Source organism: Salmo salar, chromosome ssa01, assembly GCF_905237065.1.
Source record: "Salmo salar chromosome ssa01, Ssal_v3.1, whole genome shotgun sequence".
Taxonomy (NCBI): domain Eukaryota; kingdom Metazoa; phylum Chordata; class Actinopteri; order Salmoniformes; family Salmonidae; genus Salmo; species Salmo salar.
The window spans coordinates 11112967-11139532 of record NC_059442.1 but is presented as its reverse complement, the minus strand read 5'-3'; the positions used below and the strand labels follow the sequence as shown (position 1 = coordinate 11139532).

At 42.5% G+C, this 26566-nt stretch overlaps 1 protein-coding gene across 2 annotated transcripts in view; it reads left to right on the top strand.

Annotated features, from left to right (window-relative positions):
- LOC106613138 (calcipressin-3) overlaps window positions 1-26566 on the top strand; it is a 92924-nt gene that overhangs the window by 31127 nt on the left and 35231 nt on the right. Inside the window, exon 1 of one of the 2 annotated variants that reach the window (XM_045714232.1) lies at window positions 1539-2610. The exons of the other annotated variant lie outside the window; for it this stretch is intronic. Within the exon in view, the coding sequence (XP_045570188.1) occupies window positions 2524-2610 (87 nt within the window). The 5' untranslated portion in view covers window positions 1539-2523. Of the gene's footprint in view, window positions 1-1538; window positions 2611-26566 lie in introns of those variants that run through there. 2 annotated transcript variants of the gene reach the window in all.

The window sequence follows — 26566 nt, the reverse complement described above, 5'->3', positions numbered from 1 at the left end:
TCTCACTCCTCTCTTCATAATTGTTCTCTCATTTCCTTTCCCTCACTCCCCACACTCTCTCTCGGTTTCCCCTGGCTCCCTTCCCCTGTACATGGCCGATTTGCTTTATAAATAGCTTGGCCTAGATTATGGCAGCTGCAGTGGCGCCAGGGGGTGGCTGGGCAGGGCCGTGTGAGGTGGTGGGGCACTGGCAGCCTCATCGCTGGGAAGGCGCAGGAATAGTGTGTGTGTGGGGGGTGACTATGTTTGTGTGTGCATATGTGTGTGTGTGTATTGTGTGTGTGTGTGTTTTGATGCTGCTACTGCCTGCATGCCTGCTGTGTACACATGCACGATGCCCAGGGCTCATACTGACTCCCAGTCCCTCCCCCCTAGAACCCTTGCCCCTTGCAGTTCAACAACCAAAACACACAATGACACATGACTGTTATGTCTCATGTCAGATGTGGAGAGGTTCGTTTTCTAGTGTGTGAGTCTCACGTGTGTATCCTGAATGTTCTACGAATTTGTTGCGTGTCATTGTGGGTTAGTGGGTGTCTCCTCTGTATGTGCAGGCTCAAACCAGATCAAATCGATGGTCTACTACCCTGGTTTCATGTTCCCACACACAACAAATGACTTTGGGATTACAAATATGCATTATGTTTTACATAAAGTGGATTCTGTGATAGTACAATCAATTTAGCAACAGTTCTTTAATATCTGTGTACATCTGTGGTCTGAAGTAACCTGTTGTGAGTCAATCATCTAGCAATGTCCCCATTTTAGATCCCCTATCAATCAGGGATCTGGTGAGGGTGAAGGAAGGTTGAATATCCAGGACACCCAGAATATTCACATTCACATCACAGATTTGTAAGGAGCATAAACACCTCTGAAATATCACTTGATTAAAGGGGGGTAGATGATGGGTTTTTATTCCAATTCAATTTTAAGATGGGTTTTGAAAATGCTGACTAACTGATAGAATTTGAAATGAGGAGGAAGAAAACTCTAGAGGAATGCACATAAAATGCCTCTGTCACTTCCTGACCATAGTAAAATGTTATTTTCTATGGTAGAGTAGGTCAGGGTGTGACAGGGGACGTTTTTCTATGGTCATGTTCTAGTTTTGTATTTCTATGCTGGTTTTGTTTGGGATGATCTCCAATTAGAGGCAGCTGGTCCTCGTTGTCTCTAATTGTAGATCATACTTAAGTAGGGTTTTTTTCCACCTGGGTTTGTGGGAGATTAATTTTGAGTAGTGTATGTTTCACCTCTGCGTCATGGTTTGTTGTTTTTGTCATTAAGTTTATTTATGTATTGCATAGTTTCACAGTATAAATAAAATGTGGAACGACACACACGCTGCACTTTGGTCCGCTCATTCCTACGACAACCGTGACAGCCTCTTAGTCTATTCACACCCTAACAGAGACACTCCTTTGCCTCAGGCCTGTCAGAACCAGATTGAGTCACCCTGTAGTTACAGATCGTCATATCTGGCTCATGTGGTTGTTTATCAGACTGTCTGACTGTCTGTCTCTCTGGACAATGTGCACTGTGATGAATGACATGACACACAGACAGACAGACAGACAGACAGAAATAGCCCGCTGCTTCTTCCAGACTATTGCCTACTCATCGTGGCTTATTGTCTTAGCTAGTGAATGATGAAACTGAGAGCTTGTGCCAGAGTTGATGAGTGTGAGGTTATGCAATGCTGAAGTCTGTTGGAAGTTTGGACCAATCGGATAAGGCTGAACGAGTAAGGGAGATATGACAACTGTGTTTACTGTAGTTACTACACTACAGGCTGCTTCTGCAATGTCCACTACATTATACAGTAAATTAGCAGGCTATACTGGATTTGTCTGGATTGTTTTTACTTATTGAAGTAACTCTGATATTTCAATAACAGAATAGTCCTACATGGAAAAATGGAAAAATATTTAAATGGAACAGACTGAAACTTACTAGCCTAGAGTAAAACAGATGGTGCATTCCGTTTCTGAAGAAAGAAAAAAAGCTGCATTTATGTAACCAAGACAATAGTGAAATTATATTCCTGGATATTTTTGGTGGATTTCATTATAGGGAGTCCTGATTATTGTTGCTGGTTTAGAAGTAGGCCTAGAATACATCATTTCAGAGCTATTGCCGCAGTTATGTTTATGGGCTAAATGAGAAGGAAAAATAAATAACAGAACCGAAGTGTAGCTCTACAAGCTGCAGTGCTCCGACCAACGGCATCGCAAATGAACAAACGAGGCTGATAATGACGTCAGTGTTGTGCCCGAACGCGCGCTGCACTCGCGAATGTTTCTGACCGCCGCTCTGTGTTGGAGCGAGGAGAGCGAGTTTTCTACTGCAGCATCACTCACTTCAAACAGCGCACCCAAACTGTGAGGATACCACCTCATCCGAAGCGAACCCGTTGGAGTTACAATCACCTGCGAGGCTGCGACTGCGCTTTCTCTGAAGCAGACAAGGACCCAACGAAATAATTTATTTTATTTATCTTTTTCTCAGCTACGAAAGGGAATGCCATCAATAAATATGAAACTGGAGATGGTGACCATCATCGCCTGCGAGGTAGAAACAGAGGTGTTTACGTCAGACAAGCTGCAGGTAGGCCTATGACGTTACAGTTTCATAAAACCGCACGTTGAATATTTCAGAATTTTGGTCTGTTTGTGAAAAAACTTTGAATATTTCTTCCTTTTTTGTCTTTTTATACTCCGAAGTAGCACAGACCCGTTTTTTCTGCATGTCACAAAGTGCCTGTCTTGCTTACGTTCACCCTGTTTTTTTTTATCAATGAAACCGCAGCTCATCAAAATGCACGCCCTGAATGCGCATGGATGCCCTCGGTGCCATTGATTGACGTTTGTGGGTTTGCTGAAGTGTTGAGGGGGGGGCAGCAGACTTTTGTTTTTACTGTATGCGCTATAGACTAATCTTGCTGTCGCATCACTGGTCAATTTTAGTAGGCCTATGCAAGTTACATGGTTAAATGCAGGTGGTTAGAGGAGGAGGTTGTTGAATTGAACATGTGGAAGAGCACAGAACAGAAGTGAGGAGCAGTTTAGACGCAGTATCAGAGTCTGACCCTTTCAGCATTGCAGGTGTGCCAGATACATCAGAGCGCATGCATCGAATACAACAGTCATGGAGGCAGATGGTACTAAGATGCCTAAAGCCTTGACATTAGAAAGTGCCAGTGTTTACTTCAAATGCCACACAGATGGTGGTCAAAGCCATGGCTTACCCACTGAATCCTTTAAAAATTCCTTAGCCACATTTTTCCTATCCACAGACTGTTATTGTGGATTGAGGCCATTGGCCATCCATTGAAGCCTGTTGTACAGCACAGAGCCCAGCACATGCCGTACCAGAACAATAACTTATTAAGATTCCGTTATCCTAAGTCTTTCCTTAATACAGTTAATCAGTCTGAACAGAGATCCTATGCTGAGTCAAAGTACAAGGTAATGCTGCCATGTCCTCAGAAAACAAACATTGTGCACATGTCTGCACACCAGGGGTTGGAAACCAAAATTATTTTCCAATAATTTAATTCTGAACAGAAGCATTTATTTTTTCCATTCAGTTCCACTGTTGCGACCAGTAACATAAAGTTCTGAACTGGTTGGAATCCCCCAAAAGTAATGGCTAATATCATTCCTTTCTGTTCCTTTTTAAACCTCTGAAATCATTTTTTTATATTTTTTATTTTAGCTCGACATTAAATTATTTCACCAAACAGTACCGATAGAGCATCTTGCTATGGAGCAGGCAAGCTATAATAGTAGTTTACCTGCATTGAACAGACAAGTGTATGGCATGAGATGCGACTGACATTTTGCGGATGGGGAGAGAGAGAGAAAGAGTGGAGGATACTTGGCTTGAAGTGCTGGGCATAATTAAACCGACAGAGGAGGATTGGCTTCTATGAAGGAACTTTGAATGTGTGAACTTCTGAGAGTTGGCTTAACATTGGACCAGAGCTAACTAGCTAGCTATCTAACAAGATTGTGTGTGCAGAGCAGCACCAGAATTAAAATAAAAACACTTCTTACCTTTTTGTAGTAAAAACAAAAAATCCAATGTGAAAAGTAATAACTATAGTATCCTTGACTAGCATTGAAAAAGTTAATCCATTCTCAAATAAAATCTCTCTCCATAATTTCTGTATCGCGCTTGTAACTTCCGTAGGCTAGTAGCTTATGCTAAGGAGGAGGAGTGGCAGGTAGACTACACACACACTAGTGCTGAGCGATTCGGTTGGTTCAAATATTTGAATTCCATTTCATTATTGTTTACTTCTGTGAGCTCAATGCGCACATCAAACAATTTCTCTAGAGATAAATCAGATCCAGCCTGTACTGTGCGATGTAGTAGGGTGTTGTAGTTTCCAACAGGTTATTATTCTACATAGTTTAGCATATTAAACGTGGTAATTAACTACAATGACTATAATCCATTGCACATCTACTTATATACTTTTATGCCTGTTACAGAATAGAGAATGAGCAATCGTGAGGTGATATGTGACCGACCACCTCGATTCGGTCTTATGTAGAAAAATTGGAAATTGTGTTTTTTACATTGGATAAAAGTAGAGACTCAGAGCTAGAAAATGGTATATCATACACTGCAGTTGAGGAACAATGGGAAAGTAATTATGCTTTGAAAGTTGATAAACTTGGAACCCCACTTTTGAGAAAATGGCCCTTGAATGTTTTGGTACACCTACTGGAGAGCTCTTCTTCGTCTACACCCATTCAGCATCCTTCACACCGTCTTAAGCCTTAGCCCCACCCATCTCTTTAAGGATTCACATGTGAGGCCATGTGCTAAACAGAGTGAGTAGTTTAGATTTCAAGACTAAAAGTGGTAAAAGTAGTAATCTACAATAAGGAAAAACTCCAGTTAGAAATATACTTTATCTAGTCCTTGGCCTATATCCTAATCTGACTTTTGTGCAGGTCATGTTCTTCACATTACCGTCTCTGGTAAAAAACACACTATATCAAATAAAATCTAAGTTTACTTGTCACATGCACAAGATACAGAAGGTGTAAACGGTACAGTGAAATGGTTACTTGCATAGTAGCAATATCAAAAACAGAAAGTGTCCAGATGAAAATATTTTATAATTATTAGATGACGTGTACAGTACCTGACACACTGGTCTAAATTGATGGGTCATGTGAAGGAAATGCTATAACCAACCCCAGATACATCTAGATAAGTGGATGGGTCACTACTGTCTAGACATGTACACATGTTCATGAAATACAATAGATGGCCGTAATCACCCCCAGATACATCTAGATAAGTGGATGGGTCACTACTGTCTGGACATGTACACATGTTCATGAAATACAATAGATGACTGTAATCACCCCCAGATACATCTAGATAAGTGGATGGGTCACTACTGTCTGGACATGTACACATTTTCATGAAATACAATAGATGGCACAACCACCCCCAGACACACCTGGTTATTTGATGGGTCACATACAGTGCATTCAGAAAGTATTCAGACCTCTTGACTTTTTCCACATTTTGTAACACTACAGCCTTATTCTAAAATTGTGTCAATCTACACACAATAGCCCTTAATGACAAAGCAAAAACAAGTTTTTCGAAATTTTTGTAAATGTATTAAAAACAAAAAACTTTAATATCACAATTACATAAGTATTCAGACCCTTTACTCAGTACTTTGTTGAAGCACCTTTGGCAGCGATTACAGCCTCAGGTCTACCAGTACAAACAGAGGAGCCTTGAGGAGTTTCTCCCATTCTTCTCTGCAGAGCCTCTCAAGGTCTGTCAGGTTGGATGGGGAGCGTCGCTGCACAGCTATTTTTAGGTCTCTCCAGAGATGTTAGATCAGGTTCAAGTCCAGACTCTGGCTGGGCCACTCAAGGACATTCGGAGACATGTCAGAGGAGGACTGGCCACCCCTCAGAGCCTGGTTCCTCTCTAGGTTTCTTCCTAGGTCCCTGCCTTTCTAGGGAGTTTTTCCTAGCCACCGTGCTTCTACATCTGCATTGCTTGCTGTTTGGGGTTTTAGGCAGGGTTTCTGTACAGCACTTTGTGACATCGGCTGATGTAAAAAGGGCTTTATAAATACATTTCATTGATTGATTGATTGATGCCATTCAAGGACATGAGACAAGGAGACTTGTCCCGAAGCCACTCCTGCATTGTCTTGGCTGTGTAATTAGGGTCATTGTCCTGTTGAAAGGTGAACCTTCGCCCCATTCCGAGGTCCTATGTACTCTGGAGCAGGTTTTCATCAAGGATCTCTCTGTACTTTGCTCCGTTGATCTTTCCTTCGACCCTGACTAGTCTCCCAGTCCCTGCCGCTGAAAAACATCCCCACAGCATGATGATGTCACCATCATGCTTCACCGTAGGGATGGTGCCAGGTTTCCTCCAGACGTGACACTTGACATTCAGGCCAAAGAGTTCAATCTTGGTTTCATCAGACCAGAGAATCTTGTTTCTCATGGTCTAAGAATCTTTAGGTGTGTTTTGGCAAACTCCAAGCGGGCTGTCATGTGCCTTTTTTTTACTGAGGAGTGGCTTCTTTCTGGCCACTCTAACATAAAGGCCTGGTGGAGTGCTGCAGAGATGGTCGACCTTCTGGAAGGTTCTCCCATCTCCACAGAGGAACTCTGGAGCTCTGTCAGAGTGACCATCAGGTTCTTGGTCACCTCCCTGACCAAGGCTCTTCTCCCTTGATTGCTCAGTTTGGCTGGGTGGCCAACTCTAGGAAGATTCTTGGTGGTTCCAAACTTCTTCCATTCAATTGAATTTACCACAGGGGGACTCCAATCAAGTTATAGAAACATCTCAATGATGATCAATGGAAACAGGATGCACCTGAGCTCAATTTCGAGTCTCATAGCAAAGTGTCTGAATAATAATGTAAATAAGGTATTTCTGTTGAAAAAAATTTATACATTTACTAAAGTGGGGTATTGTGTGTAGATTGAGATTAAATAAATACAAATCTTCATCAATCAATTTTAGAATAAGGCTGTAACGTAAACAAAATGTGTTAAAAGAGAAGGGGTCTGAATACTTTCCGAATGCACTGTAGTCATCTGGCGAAGTGGAGTCTTTTGTTTAGCTAGCTAAACAATGAACCAGCAAAATCCCAACTCATACTACTACCAGTACAAACATTGTCATAGGTTTAGTATGAATGGTGTAATACATTTCTGAGTGACAAGAGTGAGGGCTTTGCATAGGCACTTTGTTGTGTGTTTGTTATTTTTCGTTTTTTTGTTCTGTTCCCTAGATCGGTTCCAACCCCTGCCACTCACACACACACACACACACGCACACACACACACACACACACACACACACACACACACACACACACACACACACACACACACACACACACACACACACACACACACACACACACACACACACACACACGCAGAGCGAGGAAGCATATTGACAAGCACCCAAATGTATTTGACCTAAGGGGAAAGGTAAGGTAAACAGAACAGACAGGCTCACACCACCTTGTCTTGATAAACAGCAGCTCATCTCCAAGTCCACGTTCTCCCCTGCAGCACCTGAGCTCTGCATATAACTCTTCACCACAGACTCACAAAACCCTACTACCACATCTTGTCTGAGGATGAGCGTAAAATCAACGCAGACGCCCCACTTCTTGGCAGAGTAGCCTATGTTTATGCTTGCCTTGTTTGTTGTGCATGTTATGCAAGTGCACATTTTTTTATGTCATCGGAAAAACCACAACCCCTCATCCTACTATCCCGATCGGTCTAATCTGTACTGAGACTGATCTGAGTGCAGCCTTCAAAAACATCTGTGGGGGGAGAGAGAGAAAGGGAAGCGAATGTGCTGACAATGGGGTAGGATGGCAGATAGATCTGAACTAATCCTGGTTTCTGGCACATTCTGGGGACCAGAGGACATTAGGTGGGGGGAGATTAGTGGGGAACGCACATGGTTAGGGAAGGCTCTGATTGAGCTCATCTCTCCCAGGCAGCTTGCCGTTGGTTGGTTGTTTTCATATCAATTCATCTCATCTGTTCCCTGTGGGTTTTTTCTCTCCGTTTATTACAGGTTTTTTTTCAATTGCTAACAAGCATCGGTCAATACTGTAGCCACTTTTTAAAACTCTTCACAGTCTGCATTACCAACATGCATCTTGGACAAACAGTTAATCTCACCTCAAACTCATTCAAACCACCAAAACATTTCATACATGTCTCAAAATAACCTCGTTCGACCATAACACTGGCAACAGTTCTCATTCAGAAAGCATACATAACACACTGACCTAAAAACACTAACAATAGGGAGCATTACATGAATGATAAACGTTTTTCTTTGAGGTTTGAATGATTTCTCACATAAATCCGTATTTCATTATAGAATAAGAATAACACCTTTTCACTTTATTGACTGTACTAAAGTATATGTAACAACAATGAATCATAAATGCAGCAATTTGCTTCAATAGCCTTGATTTTTTCCTATATCTTTGCAGATAGTAATTTATATGTGAAAAATAAAAAGTTGAAATAAAAAACAATTTTCTTGAAATTCCAGGGCTGCAATAATAATAAAATAATCATCAACATGTGTAGTATAATCACTCATACTGTACAGTACTGTGAGGGTTCTAGTTCTCATCAACATGTCTAGTATAATCACTCATACTGTACAGTACTGTGAGGGTTCTAGTTCTCATCAACATGTCTAGTATAATCACTCATACTGTACAGTACTGTGAGGGTTCTAGTTCTCATCAACATGTCTAGTATAATCACTCATACTGTACAGTACTGTGAGGGTTCTAGTTCTCATCAACATGTCTAGTATAATCACTCATACTGTACAGTACTGTGAGGGTTCTAGTTCTCATCAACATGTATAATCACTCATACTGTACAGTACTGTGAGGGTTCTAGTTCTCATCAACATGTATAATCACTCATAATGTACAGTACTGTGAGGGTTCTAGTTCTCATCAACATGTATAATCACTCATACTGTACAGTACTGTGAGGGTTCTAGTTCTCATCAACATGTATAGTATAACACTCATACTGTACAGTACTGTGAGGGTTCTAGTTCTCATCAACATGTATAGTATAACACTCATACTGTACAGTACTGTGAGGGTTCTAGTTCTCATCAACATGTATAATCACTCATACTGTACAGTACTGTGAGGGTTCTAGTTCTCATCAACATGTATAGTATAACACTCATACTGTACAGTACTGTGAGGGTTCTAGTTCTCATCAACATGTGTAGTATAATCACTCATACTGTACAGTACTGTGAGGGTTCTAGTTCTCATCAACATGTCTAGTATAATCACTCATACTGTACAGTACTGTGAGGGTTCTAGTTCTCATCAACATGTCTAGTATAACACTCATACTGTACAGTACTGTGAGGGTTCTAGTTCTCATCAACATGTAAGTATAATCACTCATACTGTACAGTACTGTGAGGGTTCTAGTTCTCATCAACATGTATAGTATAATCACTCATACTGTACAGTACTGTGAGGGTTCTAGTTCTCATCAACATAGTATAATCACTCATACTGTACAGTACTGTGAGGGTTCTAGTTCTCATCAACATTGTAGTATAATCACTCATACTGTACAGTACTGTGAGGGTTCTAGTTCTCATCAACATGTATAGTATAACACTCATACTGTACAGTACTGTGAGGGTTCTAGTTCTCATCAACATGTCTAGTATAATCACTCATACTGTACAGTACTGTGAGGGTTCTAGTTCTCATCAACATGTATAGTATAACACTCATACTGTACAGTACTGTGAGGGTTCTAGTTCTCATCAACATGTATAGTATAACACTCATACTGTACAGTACTGTGAGGGTTCTAGTTCTCATCAACATGTCTAGTAAAATCACTCATACTGTACAGTACTGTGAGGGTTCTAGTTCTCATCAACATGTGTAGTATAACATTCATACTGTACAGTACTGTGAGGGTTCTAGTTCTCATCAACATGTATAGTATAATCACTCATACTGTACAGTACTGTGAGGGTTCTAGTTCTCATCAACATGTATAATCACTCATACTGTACAGTACTGTGAGGGTTCTAGTTCTCATCAACATGTCTAGTATAATCACTCATACTGTACAGTACTGTGAGGGTTCTAGTTCTCATCAACATGTATAGTATAATCACTCATACTGTACAGTACTGTGAGGGTTCTAGTTCTCATCAACATGTGTAGTATAATCACTCATACTGTACAGTACTGTGAGGGTTCTAGTTCTCATCAACATGTGTAGTATAATCACTCATACTGTACAGTACTGTGAGGGTTCTAGTTCTCATCAACATGTCTAGTATAATCACTCATACTGTACAGTACTGTGAGGGTTCTAGTTCTCCCTCTCTCCTGCATTTGGCCGTAAGTTCTCATCTACATCACATCTTATGTCTTCTCTGGTGATGCATCTTGGAAAGTATCTTCTGGAATGTCTAATCCAACCCTGGCAGTCAGGAGAAGTGTCTCCACACCCCGCATTCATGGCATCCAGTAAGGACATCTGGTCATGTGGATGGTGGTCATAAACCTTCCACCTCCACGCAGAGAAAAACTCCTCTATGGGGTTTAGGAAGGGGGAGTATGGAGGCAGGAATAGTACTGACATCCTGGGATGTGCAGCAAACCAGTCTGACTGCAGCAGAGTGGTGGAATGCCACATTATCCCACACAACAACGAAGGTAGGGGAGTTTCTTGCCCCTCTCTCCTCCGCTGGCACAAGTCGATTATGCAGGTCATCCAGTTAAGAAATGAGTCTCTCTGTATTGTAGGGGCCAATGAGTGGTTTGTGTAACAGCAAACCATCATTGGACAGTGCTGCACACATTGTGATGTTAGCTCCTCTCTGACCCGGGACATCCACGGTTGCTCTCTGTCCAATCACATTTCTTCCCCTGCTGTGTTTTTTTGCCAGGTTGAATCCATCTTCATCCACAAAGATGAATGTATGTGCAGTTTGCCTGGCTTCCATCTCCATTACTCTGTAAAATACAGTAAATCCACAGTTTTACAGTACTTTACATTGTGCATAGCTGTGGATGTACTCTGTTTGGCAACGAGACTAAAAACAGGACACTTGGGTAGGCTTTCAGCTGTAAGTGTATACCTCAATGGTGAATACATACTCAGCTTTCTTTAGAAGTGCCCTGGAGTTGTTTCTGATTTGTCGGGGTGGATATATAATGATTAAATATTCTGCTGAGATTTTCTATATGTTTCAATCTGGTTACTGCAGAAATGCACGAATTTTGCCATCATTCTCTTTCAAATGTGTTTTTAACAGTTTTGGCAACAGCGTGATAGCATTTGAAAAACGTGCTGCAAATATATCGTTTTGCAGGTGGTGGAGTATGAATGAGAAAAGAGTTCATGGATTTTGGAGAATGTGGTCATTGAATGCATTTTGTGTGAAAGCAATGAAAAATGATTCATAGTTTGGTCCACATACACTTCTGTTTCGCTTGACTGTGTGAAGAGTTTTGACAATGTGACTTCAATTTTGACCAATGCATGTTAGCAATTGAACAAAACTGTAATATACAGATGTCGGATCATCCCCCTCTGCTTTAGAGCTGTGTATCTGGGTGAACTGAACTACTATGGGCTGTGATGGACCACGCAATGGATCACTGTGATTTACAGTCAATAACATTAATATTTCAGCGTGGTGTTCTAAGCTATAGCTGAGATATGAATGTTACCGAGCTAGCACAAAATGTTCCCGTAACCTTCCCTAAAAGTTCTCCTTTGGTTATTTGAGAAACAACTTTCCTATTTACATTCTAGGAAAAAACATTTGTGAGCTTGTTGAGGTGGTAGGAATTGAGGGGCAGTGTGCGATTCTGTTGTTGTTGGTTATAGTGATACAGTGTCTGCTTGTGAAGGATACTCTGTCCATCTTGTGGGGGTTCATGGCCAACCTGGAACTGATACGGGTTCTGATTCTGCCATATTGAGGAATTGCCACCTACAATATCATACTTGACCTCTATCTAGCTCTGGTGCAGGGTGTTACTATGCATTCCTCTACTAACACCCTGTATCGGCATTGGTAGAGGAACCTTAGTAACCCAAACCTTGCTGCCTGTTTGGATAGGATCAGACTAGGGCAGGGAAGGGAGATACCTGGTCAATTGCACAACTGAATGCATTCAACCAAAATGTGTTTTCCGCATTTAACCCAACCCCTCTGAATCAGAGCAGTGCGGGGGGGGCTGCCTTAATCACCGTCCACATCGTCGGGTCCCAGGGAGCAGCTGTTGTTGGGGGTTAACTGCCTTGCTCAAGGGCAGAACGGCAGCTTTTTCCACCTTGCCAGCTTGGGGATTCAAACCAGCAACCTTTTCGGTTACTGACCCAACGCTGTTAACCGCTAGGCTACCGCCACCAACTACCATACTATGTTTTTTTCAGATAGCCTCTGGTCTTGGATTAGTCAGTCTGAAGCACTGGTTGGTGCTTTTGGCAATAGTGCGCTATAAACTGAACCGGTGATTCTAGGTTAGTAAAGTTAATTGAAAGCCTGGTCCTAGATCTGTTTGTGCTGTATTGCCAATTCCTATGGTTATTGTCATGCCGTGTCAAACAGATCTGGGACCAGGCTAGTTAATTGAATCCTGTGCCTGGTCTAGTTATGCTTGCGATGCTAGTTGATACTAACAGGGTTAGTTTAAGTCGATTGCTGGCCTAGTCCTTAGCAGTTGCTATAGGACCTGAGATAGCTGATGCTAACAGGGTTAGTTTAAGTGGATGGCTGGTAGTTGCAATAGGACCTGAGATAGCTGATGCTAACAGGGTTAGTTTAAGTCGATTGTTGGCCTAGTCCTTAGCAGTTGCTATAGTACCGGAGATAGCTGATGCTAACAGGATTAGTTTAAGTGGATTGCTGGCCTTAGCAGTTGCTATAGGACCAGAGACCGCTGATGTGTTAATCTGTGTGGTGTTGTGTTATTACCTGGAGAATATAGAGCAGCATCAGCAGACTAACATGCATAAGGAATGAGCTAGATGAACAGGCTCTCTCACATGGTACACGTCAGACATCATACAGTATGCACACACATACATGCAAAAACACGTGGGCATGAACATACACATTACGCACACACACCACAGAGAAAAAATACACACATGCATATGACTATCACACACACACACCAATACATTCTGTTTTACTACTAAGATATATATATATATATATCACTTCCCCTTAGTGTAATTACCAGGTAAGTCGATAAATGCATTAAGTGTGTTAAGTTCATTGATGGATCGTAAGCTGGGCACGTTTAAGCATTAGAGGACAACAAAACGTGTAGGCTGTTTAAGACATGACCTCTTCCTGAAACACTGAAACCCATTATTAGGAAACTAAAGATTGGAGAGAAACAACATATTCTGTGAGCTACACACTAGATACTAGACATCCTATCCACACACACACACACACACACACACACACACACACACACACACACACACACACACACACACACACACACACACACACACACAGACTCTCTCACTTTCTCTCTCTCTCTGTGACTCAGCAGGATGGAAAAAGGTAGCTGTTGTCAATTCCATCTCTGTTAATGTTCAGTCAGCAAACCTCCATCCATCCAATCTAAATCCCAGGCATGTAGAACCCTACTTTCTTTCCATCAGCAGTTGAGGCCTGCTGGTCTGTTCCCAAGCCTACCATCATAACAATGGCAGTTGTCTGTGTCACCTCTGACTGTCGTCCTGGAAACTCAGCGTAGAGCTGAGGAGCCACACCTGTTTTGATGCCTGGCCAGCTCACTTCGACTCCTGTATGGTCTATGTTTTTGCTGAGATCTGTGTTTTGGTCTCTTGACTATTTATCAAGCATATACTCATGGTACAGTACAGGGCTAGGTGATATGACCAAAATATCATATGATATTTTTCAAATTTGGGGCGGTATTTTTATGTTTTTGAATAATAAAAGTTATAAATATGTTTTATGAGTAGTTCATGACCCTAGGGTGGCAGCACATACATTCTAAGTGATTTCAATGGGTCTTTCTCCATTCTGGTTGTTTTATACTGTTCAATTCAACTATAATTAATTATTTATTTGGTGATGTGAATATATTTAATATAGTTTTATTTTAAAAAATTAACTTTTTTAATGTTTCACTATTTTTATGAAATTCACTGAGGAGGATGGTCCTCCCCTTCCTCCACTGCCAGAGATCTGTATATAATGACGAGATGCTAATTTCTGCGCCCTAACAATAGGAGTTGTTGTCCCAAAGGCAGGAAACAAGCTTTGGTCCAACCTCTCGCATCACCTCTAGCTAACATATTAATTTTACCTTTATTTAACTAGGCAAGTCAGTTAAGAACAAATTCTTATTTTCAATGATGGCCTAGGAACAGTGGGTTAACTGCTTTGTTCAGGGGCAGAACGACAGATTTTTACCTTGTCAGCTCGGGGATTCGATCTTGCAACCTTTCGGTTACTAGTCCAACGCTCTAACCACTAGGCTACCTGCCGCCCCATTCATGCTTTACATATTGCTCTCTGATTTAGAAGATACAGTTGCACAAACAAAATGTGTATCTCGGCCGACACCAGCATTCGTAACAGGCTGTATTAGATCGCTAGTTCTGACTAGTACATTTACCAAGCTAGCTAGCTAGCTAACTGTCAATTAGCATTAGCGGCTAACAAGATTTATTTTAGCCACAACTTGCTAAGAAAATACAAACTAGGAGACAGTAGTTTGCAGACAGTAGGATACACAAACTATAAGTGTAATTATAGAACACTTGTGGAAAGCAGCATGTCACCAACATCGTACTGCATCTATCTGACCGTGCAGCAGAGTGAACAGCAAGAAAGTGTTTGTGACTCCGTGGTCGAGTAACAGCTCTCTCCTAGAGTGACAGGCGACAGGGCTTGGTGTGGAAAGGGGCATGCAGCAGAAGGGAGAAAAACAACTCAAGTAGAAAATGGAGAACCTAAAAAAACGTACATTACACGCGCCAAGTGAAATACCGTTATAGAAGGTAAAGTAAAAACCCAAACCGGTCAGTGCATCCTTACCGGTAGTAAAATACGGTATACCGCCCAGCCCTAGTACAGTACGTCAACTAAAATGAAATGTGTCACAACGTCATGTTTGAGATTATGAAATTATATTTTACTGAAAACATGGAACATTTGGATTGCAGTTTGGCTTGCAAGGTCATCATATCATATAAAACAACCTGCAGTGATAAAAGTCAATACATATTTCAAACAATCAGCAAATAACCTTTAAGCAAGGTTGCACTCAGCAAGCCGTCATATAGGGCAGCACTTGCTCGATGATATAACCATTCCAATACAGCTGTGTAGACGTTTACATGGCTATAGTAGAGATGGGACAAACAGCGTGTGTCAGACGGACCGGTAAAGGAGAGGGGGAAGAGTGGCGGACGATGCGGACGGCTGTACTATGTTCTGTCCAGGTGGGAAACCAGAGCTGGCCCTGGCAGGTGGACCAGGCCAGGGAGCATGGGGCTCAGGTTTTTACTTCTCCCAGTCTGGGGACATGTGGAACCGGTCGGCTCACATTCCCCCAAAACCTTAGAGAGGCTCTGGGTCTCGGGTGTCACGTTAGAAAGGTTAGAACTATGTCCGCTGGAGTGACGTAGAAGAATGAGCACAAAAACAAAGGTCTGTCTCTTACTCCGGCTTCTATCATTGCCGGTGTGTCGGGTTACGAGAGCCAGGATGACAGTGTTGTGAGACGATAAGGCGAAGGCTAAAGGAAAAACTTTAAGCTAAGCAAATGGAATGTGGGACAAAGCTTTTTATTCATTGATGTGGATGTCAATTCAACATCTATTCCATGTTAGTTCTACGTAATTTCATTGAAATTATGTGAAAACAACGTTGCATCAAACAGTGTGTTTAGGGATGACTTGATGAATTTATGAAATCGCTTCTTCCAATGATTGATAAAGAAACGGTTAAGAAACTGACTGTTAGAGCTGTTCAGGCTCCATGCATTGATGAGGAATTTAAAAACAGTATGGTTGAAAGAGATGGGGCAAAAGGAGTGGCTAATAAGTCTGGCTGCACATCTGACTGGCTGACTTACAGCAAATTGAGAAATGATGTGACTAAATAAAAAATAAATATTAATAAACTATATTATGAAGCCAAGATCATTGATATAAAGAATGATGGAAAAACAATTTTGAGTACTTTAAATGAAATTATTGGCAGAAAGACATTCAACTCCATCTTTCATCAAATCAGATGGCTTAGATGATGGCACCTTTTGGCACCTTTTAATGTTACCATGTATTTTAATGATTACTTCATTGGCGAAGGGGGAAAACCTAGGCAGGAAATGCCAACAAGGAACATTGAGCATCATACTCATGCATAAAAAAAACTAATAATGAAAGAAAATAATTTTAAGTTATAATTTTGTAAAGTTAGTGTGGGAGAGCTGGAAAAAATTATTATTATCGATCAGTAATGACAAACCTCCTGTCATTGACAACTTCCATGGAAAGCTCCTGAGGATGGTAGCTGACTCTATAGCCACTCCTAAAAGTGGCTATAGAGTGTTTGTCCTCAGGCCTGGAGGAAAGCCAAAGTCATTCCGCTACCCAAGCAAACTTTTGGAAAAAATAGTTTGACCAAATAAAATGCTATTTCTCTGTAAACAAATTAACAAAAGACTTTCAGCATGCTTATAGAGAAGGGCACTCAACATGTACTGCACTGACACAAATGACTGATGATTGGTTGACAGAAATTGATAATATATCTAATAGAACTCAGAGGGTTTTCTTTAATGGAAGCTTCTCTAATGTCAAACATGTGTGGTGTACTGCAGGGCAGCTCTCTAGGTCCTCTACTCTTTTCTAGTTTTACCAATGAACTGCCACTGGTATTAAACAAAGAATGTGTGTCCATGTATGCTGATGAATCAACCATATATGCATCAGCAACCACAGCTAATGAAGTCACTGAAACCCTTAACAAAGAGTTGCAGTCAGTTTTGGAATGGGTGGCCAGTAATAAGAGAGAAAGGAATTCCACTATCGTGCATACAGCTGATAACTATGCTCATGGAAATGTGAATACTTTGCAAATGAACGGCCGCTCATTCGAAATAATTGCAATGTACCTATTTACGTGTGTATGTCTTTGCTGTCTCTCTGTTGAAAAGACTCGATCCATCTACGGGGAGTAATTCAACAGAAACTCTCTGGTTGTGTAAGTCTCTAGTTGTCCACCAGAGGTCACCATGTCCTTTGTAGCTACAGAATGGTTCTTTCAGAGTACCACCCGGTGGTTCTCGGTCGAGTTTACTAGACTAAAGTACTTAAGCAGCTTCAGACTGAATGTTCCTGTGTAGTCTTCTTCTTCTTCTTCTTCTTCTTCTTCTTCTTCGAGAGAGAGAGTTTCAGAGTTTTTAACCATTTCGTACCTTTCAGCTCACGCTTTCTCGTTTAAATTCCTACCATTTCAACGTGCAGCCACGCTCCACGTTTTTCTGGTCCCGTAGATTCTAACCATTCGTGACATCCAGTTCACACCATCCGCCTGCTTGGTGTAGTGTACATTTTATTAGGAGGGGTTTTATGCACTCTGGCAAAAAGGGGCGTTCCATGGCGCCGACATAATGTCTGTGCTCACGTGGGTGTGGTCACTGACTGGGTAGAACTTTTATATGAAAAACAATTCTCATTTAGAAGGCTAACATCACATTTCATCTTCTCACAAATAGTTTCATATTTAATCCTAAAAGTTCCACAACATTTGGATGTAAACCTGACAACTGGGAAGTATACACATTCAGAAATACAGTTATGTTGTTATACCGTCCTTAATGAGATCCCAAAACAACAACTGATCTGACCTAATTGTTCTTTAAGTACCCACGGACCATTCCAACTGTTTGGATTACAGAAATATTGTTTCATTATTCAACCTTTTGATGTTACCGTACTGCAAAGTCTCTCTCTGTGTTAACAAAGGGATTTTTAACTTCCATTTCTACAGAGTGGGAGAGAGAGTTTTAGGTATTTACGACCGTCATAATACTGTGGTGGGAGAGAGAGAGAGGTGGGTGTCACGTCCTGACCAGCAGAGGGAGCAATTGTATTAGTTTTGGTCAGGACGTGGCAGGGTTTTTGTATGTTAAGTGTTGTGTTGGTGATTGGACTCCCAATTGAAGGCAGGTGTGTTGAGTTGCCTTTGATTGGGAGTCCTATATAGTAGTGTGTGTTTTTCTTTGGGGTGGTGGGTAGTTGTTTTTGCACTGCGTTGGTTAGCCTGCAAAACTGTTGCTGTCTTGTTTATTGTTTTTTCCTGTGGATGCCTTACTTGAGTATTAAAAAACTATGAGTATCCACATTCCCGCTGCGCCTTGGTCCATTCTTGAAGACAGCTGTGACAGAACTACCCACCACCAAAGGACCAAGCAGCGGATGAACGAGGAAGAAGGATGGACGTTGGCGGAGATAAGGATGAGCGTTTCCAGGACTATGGAAGAGTTTGTTAAATTCGAGAGGCAGCCCCAATAATGTTTTGGGGGGGGGCACAAGGGCTGTTTGGCGGGGCGAGATTGGAGCCCCAGGCCAGCTCCCCGTACCCTTGTAAGGCAGAGACAGACTGGACAGGTCCCGTGCTTTGGGGTTGGGGCTGTGGTGAGGCCTGGGATTTTCAGGCTGGTAGGCACAGTACCAGCGCCCCGCATGTGCCAGGGTGAAGTAAGCATCGAGCCTGAAGGGGTGATGCCAACCCTGCTGTCAAGACCGCCAGTGCGCCTCTACGGTCCGGTGTTTCCCGCTACACGCACTAGCATGGAGGTGCGTGTCTCCAGGCTGGCACGTCTGGTACCAGCCCCACGCATCAGGCGTCTAGTGCGTCAGCCCAGCCTCGCCAGTCAGGAGCTGCCAGAGCTGCCCGCCAGTCATGAGACGCCAGAGCTGCCCGCCAGTCATGAGTCGCCAGAGCTGCCCGCCAGTCATGAGTCGCCAGAGCTGCCCGCCAGTCATGAGTCGCAAGAGCTGCCCGCCAGTCATGAGTCGCCAGAGCTGCCCGCCAGTCAGGAGTCGCCAGAGCTGCCCGCCAGTCAGGAGTCGCCAGAGCTGCCCGCCAGTCATGAGTCGCCAGAGCTGCCCGCCAGTCATGAGTCGCCAGAGCTGCCCGCCAATCAGGAGATGCCAGAGCGGCCCGTCTGCCCGGAGCTGCCAGAGCGGCCCGACTGCCCGGAGCTGCCAGAGCGGCCCGACTGCCCGGAGCTGCCAGAGCGCCCCGACTGTCCTCCGGCCCAGCCCAAGTGGCCCGCCTGTCCTCCGGCCCAGCCCGAGTGGCCCGCCTGTCCTCCGGCCCAGCCCGAGTGGCCCGCCTGTCCTCCGGCCCAGCCCGAGTGGTCCGTCTGCCAGGGTCAGCCCGAGTGGCCAGTCTGCCAGGGTCAGCCCGAGTGGCCAGTCTGCCCGGCGCAGCTATCGGCGCCACCGAAGTGGGCGACGCCGAAGGTGGAGCAAGGTCCACGTCCTGCACCTGAGCCACCTCCAGGATAGGTGGGTTGGGGAGGGAGGGTGTAGCACAGTGCCGTCGTTGACGGCAGCCACCCTCCCTTCCCTCCCTTATTGTTTAGGGGTTATTGTTTATTGGATTTGTTGGGGTATTGGGGATTTTTTTGTGTTTTCTTTTTTAAGGTGCATTCCGGGGTCTGCACCTTGAGGGGGGTACTGTTGTTTTTGCACTGCGTTTGTTAGCCTGCAAAACTGTTGCTGTCGTGTTTATTGTTTTTCCTGTGGATGCCTTACTTGAGTTTATTAAAAGTATGAGTATTCACATTCCCGCTGCACCTTGGTCTTCTCTCCACTACGACAGCTGTGGCAGTGGGGGGATCTGGCACCTATGATCCTCACCCAAGAGGGCAAATCATGACACCATATAGCCAACTCCTTGGCATTAGGCTCATTTGTGACTCTGATTTATCATATGATGTACATGCCAAAGATTTATGTGAACGATTCAAAACAAGAGGGTATAAAGAAGAATTATTGGACAATTGTCTTAATAGAGTAAGACAAACTGAGTAGAATGCATTATTGCAACCACGTCAAAGGAATCCCTCTCTTCCCTCAGCAACTTTGGTGTCCACCTACAGTCCCATTTCAAGGTCGATCAAGGAAGTGGTTAATAGACATTGGCACATATTACACAAGTGACCCCAGCTTTGGTAAAGCATTTGAACCCCCCTGAAGTTTTGCTATAAGAGACCCTCAAATGTACAGGATTGTTTAGTAAGGTCAGATTCGCCAAAGAAACAAGCATCACATTTTATGTCTATCATTCCTGATGGCCGTTTCCCTTGTCACAACTGTGTCCACTGTTATGCCATGATCAGAGGAAGCTCTCTTATTCAGCCCCATTCGGGTAGGTGGAATAACGTGTAACACACAATATGTTGTATATCTCCTTAAGTGTTCCTGTAACTTGTATTATATGGGTAAGACCAACCGTGAACTTTAGTAGGTTCTAAATAGGCAGAACATTTAGGTAATGACATCATAATGTATTGGAATTGTGTGTCTATCTTTATTTGATGGTCATGTTTCCCCTACAGCTCCCTCTGTTGCGATCTCTTGATTGGGCCGATACTGACTGGGAATGTAAAATGATGCCCAACCTGTGAGATCTTGTTGTTGTGAGATTGATTGTCATCGCCTTTCACGCTGAAGATGGGCTCCTACCCCAAAAACATTTGTGCGGCAATAAAAATATATCAATTTAAGTTTATTTACCGGAGGGCTGTCCTAATTCTGTTCTTTGGATTTTAAACGAGGATCCAGCACCCAATTTTAAGTTCAAATAAGGTGGAGTCGAGCACGTTGTTTATCTTTTCATGTGTGTATGCACTGACATGTACAGTTGAAGTCGGACGTTTACATACACTTAGGTTGGAGTCATTAAAACTCATTTTTCAACCACTCCACAAATTTCTTGTTGACAAACCATAGTTTTGGTAAGTCGGTTTGGACATCTACTGTGTGCATGACACAAGTAATTTTTCCAACAATTGTTTACAGACAGAATATTTCACTTATAATTCACTGCATCACAATTCCAGCGGTCAGAAGTTTACATACACTAAGTTGACTGTGCCTTTAAACAGCTTGGAAAATTCCAGAAAATTATGTCATGGCTTTAGATGCTTCTGATGGGCTAATTGACATCATTTGAGTCAGTTGGAGGTGTACCTGTGCATGTATTTCAAGGCCTACCTTCAAACTCAGTGCCTCTTTGTTTGACATCATGGGAAAATCAAAGGTAATCAGCCAAGACCTCATAAAAAAAAATGTAGACCTCCAAAAATCTGGTTAATTCTTAGGAGCAATTTCCAAACGCCTGAAGGTACCACGTTCATCTGTACAAACAATAGTACACAAGTATAAACACCATGGGACCACACAGCCGTCATACCGCTCAGGAAGGAGACACGTTCTGTCTCCTAGAGATGAACGTACTTTGGGGCGAAAAATGCAAATCAATCCCAGAACAACAGCAAAGGACCTTGTGAAGATGCTGGAGGAAACAGGTACAAAAGTATCAATATCCACAGTAAAACAAGTCCTATATTAACATAACCTGAAAGGCCGCTCAGCAAGGAAGAAGCCACTGCTCCAAAACCGCCATAAAAAAAGCCATACTACGGTTTGCAACTGCACATGGGGACAAAGATCGTACTTTTTGGGGAAATGTCCTCTGGTCTGATGAAACAAAAATAGAACTGTTTGGCCATAATGACATCTTTATGTTTGGAGGAAAAAGGGGGACGCTTGCAAGCCGAAGAACACCATCCCAACCGTGAAGCACGGGGGTGGCAGCATCATGTTGTGGGGGTGCTTTTCTGCAGGAGGGACTGGTGCACTTCACAAAATAGATGGCATCATGAAGCAGGAAAATTGTGGATATATTGAAGCAACATCTCAAGACGTCCGTAAGGAAGTTAAAGCTTGGTCGCAAATGGGTCTTCCAAATGGACAATGACCCCAAGCTTACTTCCAAAGTTGTGGCAAAATTGCTTAAGGACAACAAAGTCAAGGTATTGGAGTGGCCATCACAAAGCCCTGACCTCAATCCTATAGAAAATTTGTGGGCAGAACTGAAAAAGTGTGCGAGCAAGGAGGCCTACAAACCTGACTCAGTTACACCAGCTCTGTCAGGAGGAATGGGCCAAAATTCACCCAACTTATTGTGGGAAGCTTGTGGAAGGCTACCTGAAACATTTGATCCAAGTTAAACAATTTAAAGGCAATGCTACCAAATACTAATTGAGTGAATGTAAACTTCTGACCCACTGGGAATGTGATGAAAGAAATAAAATCTGAAATAAATCATTCTCTCTACTATTATTCTGACATTTCACATTCTTCAAATAAAGTTGTGATCCTAACTGAGCTAAAACAGGGAATTGTACTAGGATTAAATGTCAGGAATTGTGATAAACTGAGTTTAAATGTATTTGGCTAAGGTGTATGTAAACTTCCGACTTCATCTGTAAATCCATCCTGCCCTGCCTGTCTAAAATCTTCGAAAGCCAAGTTAACAAACAGATCACCGACCATTTCGAATCCCACCGTACCTTCTCAGCTATGCAATCTGGTTTCAGAGCTGGTCATGGGTGTACCTCAGCCACGCTCAAGGTCCTAAACGATATCATAACCGCCATCGTTAAAAGACAGTTCTGTGCAGCCGACTTCATCAACCTGGCCAAGGCTTTCGACTCTGGCAATCACCGCATTCTTATCGGCAGACTCAATAGCCTTGGTTTCTCAAACGACTGCTTCGCCTGGTTCACCAACTATTTCTCAGATAGAATTCAGTGTGTCAAATCGGAGGGCCTGTTGTCTGGACCTCTGGCAGTCTCTATGGGGGGGCCACAGGGTTCAATTCTCAGGCCAACTCTTTTCTCTGTATATATCAATGATGTCACTTTTTTCCAGCATCACTACTCTGGACGGTTCTGACTTAGAATATGTGGACAACTACAAATACCTAGGTGTCTGATTAGACTGTAAACTCTCCTTCCAGACTCACATTAAGCATCTCCAATCCAAAATTAAATCTAGAATTAGCTTCCTATTTTGCAACAAAGCCTCCTTCACTCATGCTGCCAAACATACCCTCGTAAAACTGACTATCCTACCGATCCTTGACTTCGGCGATGTCATTTACAAAATAGCCTCCAACACTCTACTCAGCAAACTGGATGTAGTCTATCACAGTGCCATCCGTTTTGTCAGCAAAGCCCCATACACTACCCACCACTGCGACCTGTATGCTGTCGTTGGCTGGCCCTCACTTCATAGTCATCGCCAAACCCACTGGCTCCAGGTCATCTATAAGTCTTTGCTAGGTAAGGTAAAGCCCCGCCTTATCTCAGCTCACTGGTCACCATAGCAACACCCACCCATAGCACGCACTCCAGCAGGCATATTTCACTGGTCATCCCCAAAGCCAACACTTATTTTGGCCGCCTTTCCTTCCAGTTTTCTGCTGCCAATGACTGGAATGAATTCTTAGTCTTAAATCTCCCTCTCTAACTTTAAGCATCAGCTGTCAGAGCAGCTTATCGATCACTGTACCTGTACACAGCCAATCTGTAAATAGCCCACCCAACTACCTCATCCCCATATTGTTATTTATCCTCTTGCTCTTTTGCACCCCAGTATCTCTACTTGCACATAATCATCTGCACATCTATAACTCCAGTGTTAATGCTAAATTGTAATTATTTCGCTACTATGGTCTATTTATTGCCTTACCTCCCTACTCTTCTACATTTGCACACACTGTACATAGATTTTTCTTTTGTGTTATTGACTGTACGTTTCTTTATGTGTAACTCTGTGTTGTTGTTTTTGTCGCACTGCTTTGCTTTAACTTGGCCAGGTGTCACGCCCTGGCCATAGAGAGGGTTTTGGTTCTCTATTTTGGTTAGGCCAGGGTGTGATGTTTTTGTATTTCTTTGTTTTGGGCCGAGTAGGGTTCCTAATCAGAGGCAGCTGTCTATCGTTGTCTCTGATTAGGGATCATACTTAGGCAGCCTTTTCCCACCTGTGCTTTGTGGGATCTTGTGTTTGTGTAGCTGCCTGTGAGCAGCCCAGAACGGCACGCTTCATTTTTCATTTGTATTGTTTGGTGAGTTTCATATTTATTAAACATGTGGAACTCTAAGCACGCTGCGCCTTGGTCTACTCCTTTAGACGAGCGTGACACCAGGTTGCAGTTGTATATGAGAACTTGTTCTCAACTGGTCTACCTGGTTAAATAAAGGTGAAATACTTTTTTTTTTACTATATGCAAAGATATAGAAAAGAAATCAAGGCTATTGAAGCAAATTGCTGCATTTCTGATTCATTGTTGTTACATATACTTTAGTACAGTCAATAAAGTGAAAAGTGTTATTCTTATTCTATAATGAAATACTTATTTATGTGAAAAATCATTCAAACTTCAAAGAGAAGTTAATTTATGTAATGCTCCTTGCTGTTAGTGTTTTTTAGGTCAGTGTGTTATGAGTGACAATGTATGCTTTCTGAGTGAGAATTGTTGCCAGTGTTATGGTCGAACAAGCTTATTTTAACACATGTATGAAGGGTTTTGGTGGTTTTAGATTCTGGGTTCTGACTTCTCAAACATGAAACATTGTTATACTAGAGACATGATACATCAAGTAATACTATAGTATCTGAGGAGTGATAGAGACTGGTTTTCACACCAGAAGTTAATGGTTATCTGGCTTTGGAATGTGCTGAGTAGAGGAAAGGCAATCGCATGATTGCTATAGGTGATACGGGTGGAGAGTTTTGGATTAGGCATCAAGGGGGTTGAGGTCAGGTCACCTTAGAGGAGGAGGACCGGTTTATTACCCCATCACTTTGTCTTCTTGTCGAACCATTACAGATGTACGGGTTGGAGAGAAGGAGGAGTGCATCTAAATTGGAGTATATTTACTTGTGTTGGTGGAAACATGTCCAAGATGCATGTTGGTAATGCAGACTGTGTGAAGTGTTTTTAAAAAGTGGCTTCAGTATTGACGGATGCTTGTTAGCAATTGAAGAAAAACGGTAATGAATAATTTGGGTTTTGGAGATGAATGAGGTGGCAACCCTTGGTAATGGAATGAGCAGTTTGTTTTTAACCCATAGATAATGTGTATGTGTGTGTGTTCTGTGTTGTGTAACCCAAGCGGATGTGGGGATAACTAATTCATGGGCACACACACAAAAACACACACCTATACACACAAAAACCCACACCTATACATTCACAAACACACACCTATACAGTACATTGTGTGTGTGTGTATACAGTATGTCTGTTAATGTAGTGGTGTGTCAAATCAAATTTTATTGGTCACATACACATGGTTAGCAGATGTTAATGCGAGTGTAGCGAAATGTGTGTGTGTGTGTTTATACAGTATGTCTGTGAATGTAGAGGTGTGTGTGTGTGTGTGTGTGTGTGTCCGTGCGTGCTTTTTCAATACTTATTTTCTGTTTTCAATACTTATTTTCTGTGAATTTTTGTATTTTCAAATAAAACATATTGGAATAAATGTATGTGAAAGTAATTGAGATATGTAAAAAAGTATTTGAACCCAGGTCTGGTGTGTGTGTGTGTGCGTGTGCGTGTGCGCGTGAGAAATGGGATAACATGGTGGAACATTGTGGTCCGGAGACCCACCTGTAGAAGATTCAATTAAGCTCTACAGATGAGGTCCAGTCGTATACTGTAATACTACTACTACCCAACCAATGAAGTAAGGTTCATCAAGCCTTTTATCTTAAGTACACTATGTAGTAATACATCGATAACTGTGTTAAGCATGAGTAAACTGTTCCCAGATATGTTTGTCCTCTTGGTCCCAGATCTGTTTGTCCTCTTGGTCCCAGATCCGTTTGTGCTCTTGCCAATATACACTCAGTGGCCATTTTAGTGAACCCCGTTCACTAAAATGGTTCGCTCCTACAGACAGTGAGTCACGTGGCCGTGGCTTGCTTTATAAAGCAGGCAGACAGGCATCGAGGCATTCAGTTACTGTTCGATTGAACATTAGAATGGGCAAAACGAGTGATCTAAGCGACTTTGAGCGTGGTATGAACGTCAGTGACAGGCACGACAGTTCCAGTATCTCAGAAACAGCCGGCCTCCTGGACTTTTCACTTACGACAGTGTCTAGGGTTTACAGAGAATGGTGCGACAAACAAAAAACATCCAGTCAACTGCAGACCTGTGGGCAAAAACAGCTTGAAGGAGAATGGCACGAATCGTGCAAGCTAACAGGCGGGCCACAAACAGGCAAATAACGGCGCTTATGAACCAAACTACTCAGTAATCTCCTCCATGAAGACTGGGGGTGAACCTGATTAACCAAACTACTCAGTAATCTCCTCCATGAAGACTGGGGGTC